At 36.1% G+C, this 14,799-nt stretch overlaps 1 protein-coding gene across 2 annotated transcripts; it reads right to left on the reverse strand.

Annotated features, from left to right (window-relative positions):
* Positions 1-320: 320 nt before the first annotated feature.
* Positions 321-13,484, reverse strand: sars1 (seryl-tRNA synthetase 1). Of its 2 annotated transcripts, XM_056449661.1 has the most exons (11): positions 13,287-13,482; positions 10,507-10,577; positions 10,332-10,412; positions 8,878-9,036; positions 7,950-8,093; positions 6,759-6,914; positions 5,980-6,201; positions 3,773-3,902; positions 3,475-3,632; positions 3,249-3,378; positions 321-1,133 (listed from the first exon to the last, which is right to left on the reverse strand). In XM_056449661.1, the coding sequence occupies exons 1-11, from the start codon at positions 13,420-13,422 to the stop codon at positions 973-975; spliced, it is 1,548 nt and encodes a 515-aa protein (XP_056305636.1). In that variant the 5' UTR covers positions 13,423-13,482; the 3' UTR covers positions 321-972. The 2 variants fall into 2 exon arrangements, with proteins under 2 accessions (XP_056305636.1, XP_056305635.1); XM_056449660.1 differs by having other exon boundaries at positions 3,249-3,632; positions 13,287-13,484.
* Positions 13,485-14,799: the final 1,315 nt, after the last annotated feature.

Below are 14,799 nucleotides of genomic sequence, written 5' to 3' on the forward strand. Positions count from 1 at the left end.
ACCACACTGAACTGAACTAAACTGAACTTCAACTCTGAAAACTGGACTGACACGATTTTAATTTACTAGAACTTCTATGTTAAGCTGCTTTGACACAATCTACATTGTAGAAGCGCTAGAGAAATAAAGATGAATTGAATGTACATGTATCACTGATAATATTAATGTTGGCTTCTTGTACTCTCAAAAGGTTAACTAAGTGTATTGTGAATTGTGTTTTAGATATACGTGCATCTTTAACTATATTCTAGCATGGTATTTAACACAACATCTTACAATATTAATGAATGACACAAAGCAATTCAGACACCAGACAAATGTACTCCTTCAGGTATTGATTTATTCTCAAATGCCATCCTCCTCCTCACGCAAGGCATCTTAAGTAAGTACTGTACATATAATAACATTCCCTCTTTTACAGACAAATCACGAGAAGAAATAATTCTATGAAGGAAAGACGGACGTAGATGATGGAAAGCTGCATTCTGCTGTTGTGAATGTTAAGTGCACAGTAATCAATGATTACCTTTACTTTAAATATAGCACAAATGTTAATTATAAGACAGGATACTGAAAGATGTCTTTCCGTTATGCATAACCGATTTCCAGAATGTCCTAAAACTCTCACCTCTAATCCCAGTACTGACTGTTATGTTCCCTTTAATTCATTGGCAGGCTTGAAATGCAGTGTCTTTCAGGAAAATAAAGTGCTGTAAAAGCAATTCAGTCTAATGGCTAAATGTCTTGTCACAACACCATGCATTTTAATTTAATATTTCTAAAGACCCCTTGGTATGAAAATGATTTGTTGATACAAGATAAGATTATTAGCATGACAGCATCACCTTTAGTTCCAGTAGGTCTGTCCCGGATGAAAACGTGAGAGCTCCAGGGGACAGTGATTGTGATTGGGCAACATGAAATGAAGAGCCTGTGAACCAATATGATTGGATGAGACTGTGGGGGGCGTGTCTAAGAGTCATTGACTGACATGTTTTCCACTTTGTTCTCTAGATCAGCATCGCCGCCCTGATGTTTCTTCTTCTTTCCTCCCTCCTGCTGTTTCTTCTGCTTCTTTGTTGTTTCCTGGTCAATGGGGGCTGGCTTCACAAACTTGATTATTTCTGTTAAACCTGGAGTTAGGAAAAAAAAGTTATTAAGAATTTACAGCTGGTGGAGTCTTATTGAGAAAACAACAACAACATCTATATAAAAGGTCTAGTCTGATTCCCAAAGTTTAATTGATTTTAAGTGAATTATAAACAAACAGCATAACCATTGTTGTCAAAGTAACAGGGTTTCACCGAGTCAAATTTAAGACATTTTAACATTTTAAGGCCTTTTTGAGACCATTATGAATGAAATTTCAGGCTTATACAGGGCTAACACTTTAAATATTATTTATATTGTGTCAAAACAAGCAAACCCTAGTTGTATACTGTACATATTAGGGCTGGGCGATATATAATGTATGTATGTATATATATATATATATATATATATATATATATATATATATAGATAATTATTGATTATTTTTAACAATACATTTAGGAACATTAGGATTCTTTTTTATTTTATTTCAACATTACTAGGGCAAATAGATTTAATAGTCAAAAACAAAAATATTTAAACAAAATATCTAATCTCTTTATAATAAAATAAACACGATGTAAGTGTTAAAGAGACTCTTAAATTTGATAAATAAAAATGTTACAAAGTGTGTGCAATGGTGAAGGTAGATCAACATCTGAAAGGTGTGAATAATGATGATACAGTAAACCTCAAACTCTGTCAACAACATAAATTATGATAATCAAATTTGAGCTTTCAAGTAAAGAAACCAGCCATCATTATTCAAATACATATTGCAATATTACAAATTGTGATGTTCTTACCCCTATGCTAAAAAATCTCAGATCAGGTGCTAGTGGCTGGGATGCACAAAAAAAAGAAACCAAAAACCCACTTTGGCGACATCCTTACATCCTTTTTTATTTACAATCTCTTCACTGCTGCTATACGGCACTCATTTTTACGCGTGTTGTTATTCTGACCTGAAGTAACAAGCGTGTGCGCGTGGTTTCCTTGACCATTTACAATAGGCTTTGCGCTCGTACACCTCTGGTGTCTCTCGTAACCAAGCGACCGTCAAGCATTTTCTCAGAAAATGACAAATGAACAAAGGAAATTAAAAAGCGCTGCAGTGTTTGGGTGTGCTGTGTTTGTCTGAGGTAATTAGTCTACCGCTATTACTGAAATATGTATATGCCATACAAAGTGTGAAGCAGATTGGTTAGTTCTAGTTGCACGAATTGCGGTGTGTTCGCAGCATTCAGAAAAGTTAAGGTGTTTTCAACTAGGTGTGGGTGGAAAATGCACGTGCATCACTTGTGCGCCGCTTGCACAACATGTGTGTCGCTTTCATGTGCATGTCCTGCAAGTCACGCGCCTCCATTGGAAAGACAAACTGACACCCTAAGCTTATTGGCATTGCTTCTAAGGTGAGTGCCCAGTAGCCACATTACAATAAAACTATAGTGATTCATACCGAAATTTCAAATCAAATCTTTTTTATTTTATTTTTTTTAAATCGATATTGACAATAGTGCTCAGTCAATAAATATTGATACCGATTTTAATCGCCCAGTCCTAATACATACACTTAAAAAAAAAAAAAAACATTTTTACTTGTCAAATCTTGTTGTAAGACTGATAATTCAACCATATTGGTACATAGACAATTTGGATTGTTGGTGATGGCCAGATTGGGGTAGCTTGGACCAGTTCAAAATGATTTAAGACCTAGAACAATATTTCAGTGAATTTGAGACTTCTTAAAAACTAAAATTTAGTTGGTGAAATTTAAGATACTTTAAGACTTCTTACGACTCCGTAGACACCCTGAATAAATAAAATCCTACAATCTTGTTCCTTTTAGTAGACCAGTACATAAAATGACCATGATGAAATGATCTTTTGAGCATCAGAAACTCAAGCAAAAAATTGTGAGGTGAAAAACATTCAGCAACTAAACTACAGCAAGCAACACCAATGTGTGTGTTCTTTGTGTTTGACTTGAACTTCTTAACATCATTCAGAATAATTAATTGGCATCAGAACCTTTACAATTCCTTGTGCATCTTTGACAAAGTACTTCATATTAAAAAAAACAAGCAGCTAATTTTAATGACTCTGTCAAGTATCAAGCTTTAGTTAAATAAATGAAGCTTAATAATAACACTCACCTGGAGGCATGAATGCCTTGAGGGGTTCTGGAACAATGATGCCTTCCTCTGTTTGGAAGTTCTCCAGGATGGCACATATGACGCGAGTGGTCGCACACATGGTGGCATTGAGCATGTGCACAAACTCAGCCTGTAATAAAAAAAAAAAACAGATACAACAGTCAAACCAACCTGAAACCATAAACGTATAGTATCCACCACTTCTACACTCAGAACAGAGAGGTACCTTGTCCATCATTTTCTTAGTCTGCCCGTATCGAATCCGCAAGCGGCGAGCCTGGTAGTCTGTGCAGTTTGAGCATGACACAAGCTCTCTAAAAGCCTGAGAACCAGGAAACCAAGCCTCTAAATCCAGCTTTTTACTAGCTGCATGGTTCAAAGCACCTGTGAAGTAAAAGAGAAGAACTGATTGGATGTTTTTTTTATGGAGCGGTCAGGAAAACATTGAGTGTTTTCCAATAAAAGGTCACTTTTTAGTTGCATTGGTGCTCTAAATTGGGACAAAAAGGATAATGTGAACAAACCTGACACGATGTTGACAATTCGATAAGGAATTCCTAATGTTTGATAAAAGGATTCAGCTGTTCCAATCATTTCATCGAACATCTCCCAGGATTTGCCATCATGAGGAGAGGCGTACACAAACTGCTCAATCTGGAAAGAGAGGTTGTGATTCATTGAGTCATTTTGACATTGTGCTTGGGTCTTACTGTAATGAAAATCAACCAAATTCAATATTTGAAGTCCGGGTAAAGTGATTTTAAAATGGGTGTCTGAGTTTGCCACACAACAGAAAAATGTGTCATTAACAGGGTTCATACACATTTTCACTTCTAAAATTCCATGATTTTTTCAAGACTTTCAAGCTAATTTTTATGACCTAATGTTTCATGTAATGCCTACGTGTACATGGCAAACAATAAGCAAAACAATGCATGTTAAAACTCAATACAGCGCGCATATTGTAAAACATATAACAATCCATTTAGTTAAATGTATTTGTATATCCATGTAAAATGCATTTAGATAATGCATACACAGCACTAATAAATGTAAGAGCATGTGACAGGCCATGGACAGAAAAGACGCATAAACAAGTAACCTATTTTCAAGTATACAGATATTTGTTAAATATCCATGACTTTTCCAAAACTTGGTGGCTTTTAATATTTTTCCAAAACTTTTGCAAGCATGGAAAATGCCGTATCAAAAATTCCTTATCCAGGTTTTTCATGTCTGTTTAAACCCTGTATTAACCAACCAGACAAATTTGAATGACAAAAAAATCCAAGTAATTTAAATAAAATGGGCGTGTCAGCTGAAACCACACCCACTCCTAGGAAAGCATCCATTTCTCAACCATCAAATAACTTGACAACCTAAATGGATGCTACAGATGCTACCTGTAGATGTGAATTGTGAATTCTCCATGTTTTTAAATTGTAGTCTGATAGCTAGAAAAATATAGACTGTAAGAATGAACAGTAACTCAAGATTGAGCAGGAGAACAAATACCATTAATATGCAGTAGTTCGTTTTAGGGATGCTAAAACAAAACTTGAGATGTGCTCTGCTTTGGAAACAAGCTGGCCACAAGAGGAAGTGTCAGGGTTTTCTCTCCATCAAAGCGAACTCGGGCACCGCTCAAACACAACAAATTGGCTATAGTTTTGATGATTTAGAGTACAACCAACAAACCAACATTTTTCCATTTGGAAAACTAGTTATTAATATTTCTTATAAATTTTTCATTTTTAAAATAGCCTACATACCCTAATCTAATCAAAATCCAATGATTTACTTGATTTTTGCATAATGATAACTCCGCACCAAACTGAGGTTTTCAATTTACAGCTTATAAAACATGCATGCAAATTAATGCAATATCATAAGTAAACAAAAAATTGTTATATGATATAGTAGCCCACACTAAACACTACACTAAGTCAACATTTGCGCCCTTTCCATTGTCTTTCATCATGCGCAGGGCCACACATGAACAGCAAGTGAGACAGAGAAAATGAAAGCACAGAAGCTCTGAAATAAAATCTGAAACTCAAGACATGATCCTTCAACTAATGACATCTATTGAAAATGTTGACAGAAGTTTGTGATTTAAGAATTACAGCGAAGCATTAATTAAATGTATATTTTCCGTAAAGCAATCGATTTGAGCCGGCTATTTTTATTTGACGAAAGAAAAAATAACATGATTGGAAAATGATTCAGCATTTGTGTTTTGTAATCTACATTTGAAAATCAAGTGAAAAACATCTAGTGCAGAACTATTTATTTTATTCTTTTTTTATTTAATTTGTTCTTTTTTTCTGTTGGTAACACTGCAGGTGCATGAGGATGCTCTGTTGTTAATATATTCTGTATGCTGCTGTTCGCATGTTAAAATAAATCACGTCAATCAATTTTTTTCACAATTAAATAATAATTTTATATTAATCTGACCGGTAAACGTATTCGATTAATGAGCAGTGGTTGTCGGTTTGCAAAATTAACTGAAATGAGCATCCCTAGTTTGTATATTGTTAGGGCCGCCCAAAATATACTGAACACAGAATTGGTGAAAACTCCACAGTACTACATACTTCAGAGTCTTTGCAATGTGTTTCAGTAATACATTTATAAGATATATGACTATAGAGACAATTCTCAGAATTCTCTTTCCCCGGACTTAATTGCTATCACTTGGTGTTTTCCACGATAAACTAGTTCAGACCTTCTCAAACTGATGGACCCTGAAGATCCCACGCGTGTCTCTGCCATGAGAGCCCACTTCCTGTCTGAAGCAGGTGGAGAGGCCAGCGTAGCGGATAGGAAGTTCTTCTGGTTTCAGCCACTCATCTCTCAGGAAGGCTGCGATTGGCTGCTCTGATGTGGCAATCAAGTACTTCTCATCCACTGTATTATCATCAGACTTCTCACTTCCTTTCCCGATCACCTGATGAAATACATTACAGCAAATACCGTCATTGTCTGTGGGTTCATATAAGGGTTATAAATGTGCATGGAAGAAGTTCAAAGACTGTTCAAAGACTCTCTTCCAAGGAACACGGCTGGATAATTAGTGTTGGGGTCATAGAGCATCCATCATTAAGCTGTTTGAGAGGCTTTAAAGTGAGGAAAAAAATGCTCTATTCCAACAAATCCAGAACATTTGCTTTCCAGACATTTTTGCATCTTTTAATATTTTTTTATGTAGGGATGAAACCAAAAAAACTTTGGCGCAAGAATGCTTTGATGCACAGGTGTCAAGGCCAATTCCTGGAGGGCCGCAGCCCTGTACAGTTTAGTTCCAACCCTGCTTTAACACACTCAAGCTGCGGTCACACTGCACTTTTCTCCCCATAGACTTCCATTCATACGCACGCGAATGCGTATAACAATAAAATTAATGAAATAAAATATTTACTTAATGTTTTATTTGTTTTTTTAATAGAATTCATTTATTCTACCTCGGTGATGGTGTCTGATTAAAAAGATAGACAGGTGACACACCTTGTAGAGCTCCTCGTCAAACTGGCTGAGCTGAGCGACCTCCTGCATGACCTCTTTCCTCATGAAGAAGGGTGTGTACAGGAGGTTGTAGTTCTTGCTGTACAGGATCCGCAGCGCATAGTTAATTAAAGCTTGCTCCAAGAACACTAAAGGCCCCTAAAATAAAAAACAACAATTAAAAAATTATGTTTAGTGTTAGTTTATTTTTTTTGGAAGAACATGAATCAGAACGGGTGTAAATACTATACAAGGCCAAATGGTGTCCACATGTGCAGAGTTCAGACATTCAGATGCAATTTGCTCAGACACGGCACACTTTTTTTTTTATAATTCAAACACATGCACAGTTTGACAATTCAAAAAAAGTAATTTCTAGTGAATCCTTGTGTACTGTTCCAACTGACTAACCTTTTCGCTATGTTTGTGGCTGTTTTTGCCCCACTGATTTCCATTATGACAACATTTTTTGATTGCAAAACCATGACACCAGATAATCATGCATTCTTTTATTGTTGGTGTTTTTTCTTGTTGGAAAGAGGTAAAACTTTTTTTACTGTTAATCATCGGTTGGCACCATTAACCCTTTAGATAGGCCTGTGCAAAACTTTTTTTTACTTTTATATGGAGTTTTATGGAGTAAAACAACTATTGTGGGTGTGCATAAATACACTTACTATGTTTACTATGTTCTGAGAGCTGAGCTACTTTATTTTCTCAAACATATCAAGGTAAATGCACAAAAGTCTCTCTTACACTCTCACATGCACTATACTCCATATAACCATTTATCTTTGAGGCAGAAACTACGATTTTTTTGCACTGCAACTGATGATCAACAGAAAAAAATACAAACTTTACCTCTTCCCAGCAGGAAAAACCAGCAACAATCAAAAATACATGTTTATATGTTGTGTACCAAATCAAAAAAGTAATTATAATGAAAGTCAATGGGGCAAAAACAGCCCCAAACATAACGAAAGGGTAATACATTTCCCCAGAGTGTATTGTTGAATTTTTGAACATTTTCCCAAAATATGGGTCAAAATAAGATTTGTGATCAAAAATTATTCTACTTGCTTAAACACAGAGTAAGTTGTGTCCAAATTAGGACTAATTAATAAGTCCAAATTAATTAGCCCAGAGTGGATGAAAACATCCCAAACAGCACGTAAGGGTTAACGGGCAACAAACCTTGAGAAAGTATCCTCTGCTTCCAGCAACGATGGCTCCTTTTTCCCCCTCGTATCCATCAACCATGACGACCAGATCCACATGAGAGTATTTCTTCTGCCCCGTGCAGTCACCCCAGGTGCGCTCCACCTTATTATCAGCATCCTGGGAAAGAAAACACCATTTTACCTTAGTCTCCTTTTGTAGGGTTTGTTCCATAACCCAGTGCCATACCTGTACGACCAGCATGTACTGGACTGCACCAGAATATACCTTTCTGAGCTGTTGATTAAAGCGGAAATGCAGGAAAGAGAGGATTGGAAACCTGCTGCTTTTTATGAAGAATTCAATAGGCTACATTTCAAGTCAGTAACCCGAAAGTAATATAATGTCAATTTGTCCTTTTTGTTAAACCTGCATCGTGTACGTGATTTTTATAACCATGCATGCAATGTGGAAGCAGCTCAGATGTGTGCTTTGAATTGCTTTTGCACTATTTTGTTTGTTCAGCACTGAATGGGGACCGTCTTTTACTGGAGAGATGTAGTAACAATAATAATAGAGGTAATAACGCATATCTGCTACTGTAGTTTAAACTAGTATAAGACGTGTTTATCAGTCGTATATCTGCATAATAGACCGAGATTAACAGTTCGGTCAAGATATAATATTTCAGGATATAGGTCAGGATATGCAGTAATTTAGAAGTGTCATTATTTTTGCCAAAGAAAGTAAAACAGTTGCTGCATAACAAGTATGTACTACTTTAATGTTATTAGTACTGTAACTACTTATTTTCTTAAAAGTATTTCATGTATATTTGTATCCTGTACATTGTCTCTCTTTAAAGAAACATTTCTAATATTTTGGAATTAAAATAAGGTTGCAGATTCGCAGGGCTTCACTGTGTTTGTGAAAACTGCCACTGTAACTGATGACTGAAACTCACCTCATCATTGCTGATGGGCACAGAGGGATGCAGGAGGTTGCCGATCTCTCGCAGGTACTCAAAGCGCTCTGCCTCCAGCTTCAGCCGGTCACTGTCTGTCTTCTGCACAGCCTCGTCCACCAGGACCCGCACCTTCTTTATCTGGGTCACAGTGAGTGGCTGCCAGGGACAGGAAGGATCATTGTTTAATGGGTTCACAACAGATCATTTTTTTTGTCTTTTATGCTCACCAAAGTTGCATTTCTTACAGTCAAATTTACACAGTTAACAGTTTTACTGCAAACCTTTACAATATTTTCTTCACAAATCACACCAATATGATGATTAACACTTGTGTTGCATAATTTCTTTGTAAAACATGTGAAACATTTTAATTTCAGGACAAACTGAAAAAACTGCATTGATTTTATTAAAAATTCTTTAAAGGGAACCTATTTTAAAGGGAAAAATTACTTTCTAAAAGGTTTAAACAAAATTGTGTGGCAACAGTCTGTGAATATAACCAGCTTCTAATAGTAAAAACATTCATTTAATTTAGCACACTTGATAAAAGTAGTCTGCATAAACAATGATTGACATGCTCAGTTTGTACATGTTATTAGAAGTGGAAAGCCCTGCCCATAAGTGACATCTCTCCCTCATTAGCATAGGATGTTAGTCTTGTTTTTGAATCTGCCATTATGCTAATGCATAAGCGCTTGTAGCTCCGCCCTCTTTTAAAAAGAGCACAATCTCATTTGAATTTAAAGCGACAGCCACCAAAATGGCACAATCATGATCAAAGTAGAAAAGGTTTTTTTTTAAGAGTTATAAAACACTATTTGTGGAGTATTTTGAGCTTAAACTTCATATACAAACACTCTAGGAACCTCAGAGACTTGTTTTACATCTTGTAAAAAGGGGCTTAATATGTCACATTTAAAAGTTAGCAATATTTGTATCATTGCTATTTTGATATATTCAATACCTCCTTGCTTAATAAGTGTTTGTGTACAGTGTCCAGCCACCCCTCACAGACCTCTCTTTGAAATTAATATTTGCTATAGGATGCTATTTAATATTATATTTCTACATATAAATTAGATTAGTCAGTAACAAAGACAAATCTGGAGCTGATGTAATAGAATAACTGTCCAAAAATTAGTAGACACAAATAATATGGTAGGGAAAAAATAAAAAATAAAACTTTAATAAAGAGAGATTATTGTAAATTATAAATATTGCAATTTGCTGTTGCAATATTTAGTTTCAATTTAAATGCATTATCCTTCTATTCCTAAAGACCCAAACCTTTATTTTAATAGATATAACTGCTTAATAATAATTGCACCAAAATAAATTATCTATATTAACTGAGAAATGGATAAATATTTTGATTTTCTAAATTAATTTTCATTTTTAGTAATTAAGTGTGTGTGTATATGTATATATATACACACATATATAAATCGTACCGATAACGTTTCTGCAGTAAGGGCTTCCAGATTTTGAGCCTCCTCTGGAAGAGTTTCATCATCCCCAACTGGCTCTTTCTTCTGCAAAAACACAGGAAAAAAAACATCTTAATAGCGGTCATTATTAAAACTTATTGACAACAGATCACAAATATATTACAGCAGCTTTACATGCCTTCATCTTTTCACCGATGGATTTGCTGCAGAGATTCTTGGCCTTGTTAAGGTTATCGGCTGTGAAGCGACCTGGAGGCAAAAAAAAATCTTTCCATCATCAGTGTCAGTGATATACTGGCAAGTGGTCTGGCAAGATTAATTGTAATGTTTTGATAACACCAGGAGAGATGATGGATCTTTGAAAATGTGTAGTGCTTTGATGCTTTAGAGAGCAGAAAATTATGCTACAAGCTGCAACAAGTTTGTCATTTTAGATACATATATTTATACAACAGTTCTTTCTGGTTCTTGAATCTGATTGGATGATAGCCGTGCAATATTCTGCCAGTAACAGCACTCGTGCAGCCTCTTAACCCTTCACAATTGTGTATTACTTCACCCACATACTGCAACAAGCAGAGGACACTCTACAGTTTGACAAATATTCCTGCTGTTGGGCAATAATGTACTTTGGAGGCTTTTTTTAATCGAGAATGTAGTTGTTTAGATTACAACTATGCAGTTTATTTATTAGGATAGCGCCTATTTTAAAATATTTATAATTTCTGAGAGACAGCGGCGGCCATAAGCCTCTTTGAGCAAAGACGGTTAACGATGTTCATCCGAAAGATGGCGCATAAGCCTTTATGCTGTGTTCACACAAGATGCGGATGGTGCAGATAAATCATGCTATTCACGTGTAAATAGCAGTGTGAACATTTGAGTTTACTTGCTTCATTCGCGCATCAAACCCCGCTTCATTCGCATTCGCGTTAAGCACGACAACTGCCCAAAACGCAAAATTCGCGCAGCGCAATTCGCGCAGCGCAATTCGCGCGTATTGCGCCATTCACACTGTGCAATTCGCGTCATTCGCACCACATCGCACTGCAGGATGTCTATTCACGCGTTTGCATTGACTTAACATCGGAAAACAGCATAATTTCAAACTACAGCTGATCAAATCATTATTAACCAGACAAATTACTTTCTAGGTCGATCTCTCTCTTTTGTATGCTGTAGTGCTGTATTTATAACACAGTAATACTGTGATCTCCCAATTGCAACAGAAAAATACTGGGAAATCTCTGTAGACTGATGGCATTTCATGCCGTTCAGCCTTATAATCTTATAATGTGAGCAAAATCACCTGTTTTGTCATCACTTTAGCCATTACGCTAGAGAATCATTCAAACACTAGCTCTAAAGTGACGTTGGTGAATGAGCAATGGTTCTGACCTCAGCTGCAGATGTGTATGAATGGCGGAAGAAAGTAGTTCCTCTTAAAAAAGGGTTTTGAGAATCTCCATGTTTTATTTAATTTTTTAAACACACGATTGTGCAGTCAAACTGTTGAATAAACGCAATATCACACAAGTAGCAGTGCGATGTGGCTGTATATCGTCAGTGGTGGGATACCAAGGCACTTCGCTTGCGGCCTCGTACCAACGCACACCTCCCACCAGTGCCGATATACAGGCACATCGCACTGCTTCTTGTGTGATATTTCTTTTTCATATATATATATATATATATATATATATATATATATATATATATATATATATATATATATATTACTACTACTATTTAAATAATAAAATCCAAATTTGGGTTACCCAGAAAGGGTTATTTTTATTAACTGAAACAAGCCGAAAAAGAAACATGTATTTTTATTATTTTTAAAAAATTTTAATGGTATTATTTATTTTAATCAAGCGATAAATCATAACTAACTTATAGAGAACTGTGAATTTTCATGTGGCCTCTATTTTTTTTCTTAAGGTAATCTTTGTGACATGCTGACATTTTTTCTATGGTAAAACATTACAAATTATTAATTAAAAATCAGAATCCAAAGGCAAATAATATCCACGACTCCAGACGATACACTAACGTCTTGGCACAATGTGCATGAAACAAAACATTATTAATATTATTAATTTAATCCACAGATTTACAAACACAGTTTTTGATCATGCTCATGATATGCAATGACATGAGCTGATGCTGTTTGTTTACAGCGTCTGACAGGGAGGATTGGCCTTTACACGCTTATTTTCTTTTTTAAATATAATTATTATTACTTATTTATTTATGAGGCAATTAAATCACCAAGGGCAAACAAAAAGACAAAAGATCTTGAATGTCTTGTCAGGCAAGTATTTTCTTTTTTTGTTGAACTGTCCCTTTAAAGCATCCCTGATACCTTTGTTATCATGTACCACATGTGACAATACTATGTTCAAATGTCTTAATTCTTGGATTTTTTAGATAGGTTTAAAGTAATAAGAAAATCATTTTCCAAACTATCATCGTGTTATAGTAAATAGCATGGTAAAGCACTAACAGTAATACAGTGCCGACAGTCAGCAGCTCCTCCTCTGACAGAGATTGCATCAGATCCAGCAGGATGATGATGATGATGCTGCAGCTGCGACATATTTAATCAATACATTCTTAAACCTCACAACATCCAAATAACTAATGCTATAAACATACATTACGCTCAATAAATACATAATAGCTTCATTAACTGGAATGAGTAAGATTACGCAGTGTGCCAGCTCGTTTAACCATTAGCATCAATGCTACATGCTATTCCAGAACACCGGTAATGCGGTTTCTGCTCATTTCGATTAATTTAATATTAGTTATTACGTGACATGGCACCATAAGTGTGTAATTACCATCATATAGTCATAATGTTGATGAATTAATCGGTAAAAAGTGTCACAACTTGTTCTCATTCACAGGCTGCCATGTGTTACGTTAGCTTTAGCGTTAGCCTTCACTTACATTTTCTCCATTCTGTGTCCGCCTGGACCAGTTTATCCACCAGAGACACATCTTTGAAACGTTTCCTCTGGGTTTCCCGGACGATTTCAGGATCACCGCCTTTGTCGGTGCGAAACAGGTCTAAATCAAGCACCATGATGGCTGTGGACGAGGTGCGCGGTGCGGATGAATGGAGGAGGAAAGGAAAATCCAAAAAGTGTGGAGGAATATGGAGGGGAGGCGCTAGAGAGCTTATCCATACTCATCACTCAACGGTGCTGAAGTAAAAAGCATTTATCATAGAACAGTTTGTGAATTATGCTTTCATTTAATTCTATGATGTTAATTAAATAATGTTGGCGAGAAAAACTTAAACCAGTCTAAGCCATTGGTCTAAGCTGGTTGGCTGGTTTAAGAGGGGTTTTGCCCATTTATTACAGGTCTTAGCTGGCCAGGCTGGGAGATGACCTATGGAGATGACTAGCTAAAACCAGCTTGACGTAAAATCTTATTTAGCACTATTTTTTAGTTGACTGTGAGCAATGTGGTACTTTGATAGTCATTCATTCATTCATTTTCTTTTCAGCTTAGTCCCTTTATTAATCTGGGGTCACGGAATGAACTGCCAACTTATCCAACATATATTATACGCAGCGAATGCCCTTCCAGCTGCAACCTATCACTGGAAAACATCCATACACACTCATTCACACACATACACTAGGGACAATTTAGCTTGCCCAATTCACGTATAGGCAAATTACCAGTTTGTAAACATTGTATGTAATGCTTTCAATGTATTATAACAGCTTGTCACTCGCTCAGTGATTCGGCAAAATTAACGTTAAAGTGAGCGGCGTTCGTCTGAAAGGTCCATTTGCGATAGCACCCAATGGATATTGGATAAGACGAAATGGCCAAGCATCCAGCCCGGAATATACAACTATCTCATTGAAACTTAAAGTTATTTTACAAGAGAGAAGTTAAAGGCCTACAAGTCTTTGGATGCCTACAATTGTGTTCTGTGGGGTCATGTGCAAGAAATAATGTTCCATGATTACCAGATTCAACACTTTGTTGTGCTAAAAACCGAGGTTCTGCCTAGCCAAAGACAAGGAAAGTAGACAGAACTGTACAAGGCCTGGGTAATTAATCATCAACAAGCAAAACAACTGCATTCTGACAGTGAACTGCACCTGTACGACAGGGTATGTAAACTTACATTTTTACATTTCATTAGCATTCAGTGTCCGCAGTTTAACGCACCATATTAAACTGTTTTTGATGAAATCATTGCTGCAATCAAAAACGAGTAATGTGTATGATTCAGCATAGCGTGAACAAACCTGATATAAATTGAGAACTGCTGAGTCGAGCATTTTTAATGAGGTCCTCACTCTATTAAGCTCTTCTGATGGCTGTTAGCCAAAGACGTCTCCGGTTGGCATTAAAAGCAGTGTGGTGTATGGTAAAATTAAAGTTTTCTATTTTTTGGACTTTCTAAACCCACGCAATCACAGGGAGAACATGCAAA

The sequence above is a fragment of the Danio aesculapii genome, chromosome 23 (genome assembly GCF_903798145.1).
Source record: "Danio aesculapii chromosome 23, fDanAes4.1, whole genome shotgun sequence".
Classification (NCBI taxonomy): domain Eukaryota; kingdom Metazoa; phylum Chordata; class Actinopteri; order Cypriniformes; family Danionidae; genus Danio; species Danio aesculapii.

Coding starts and splice junctions, on each gene's coding strand:
- sars1 (XM_056449660.1), bottom strand. CDS start 13,422: ATGGTGCTTGATTTAGACCTGTTTCGCACCGACAAAGGCGGTGATCCT. Junction 10,578..13,286: donor GGACACAGAATGGAGAAAAT/GTAAGTGAAGGC, acceptor TTTTGCCTCCAG/GTCGCTTCACAGCCGATAAC. Junction 6,202..6,758: donor TTGACGAGGAGCTCTACAAG/GTGTGTCACCTG, acceptor GTATTTCATCAG/GTGATCGGGAAAGGAAGTGA.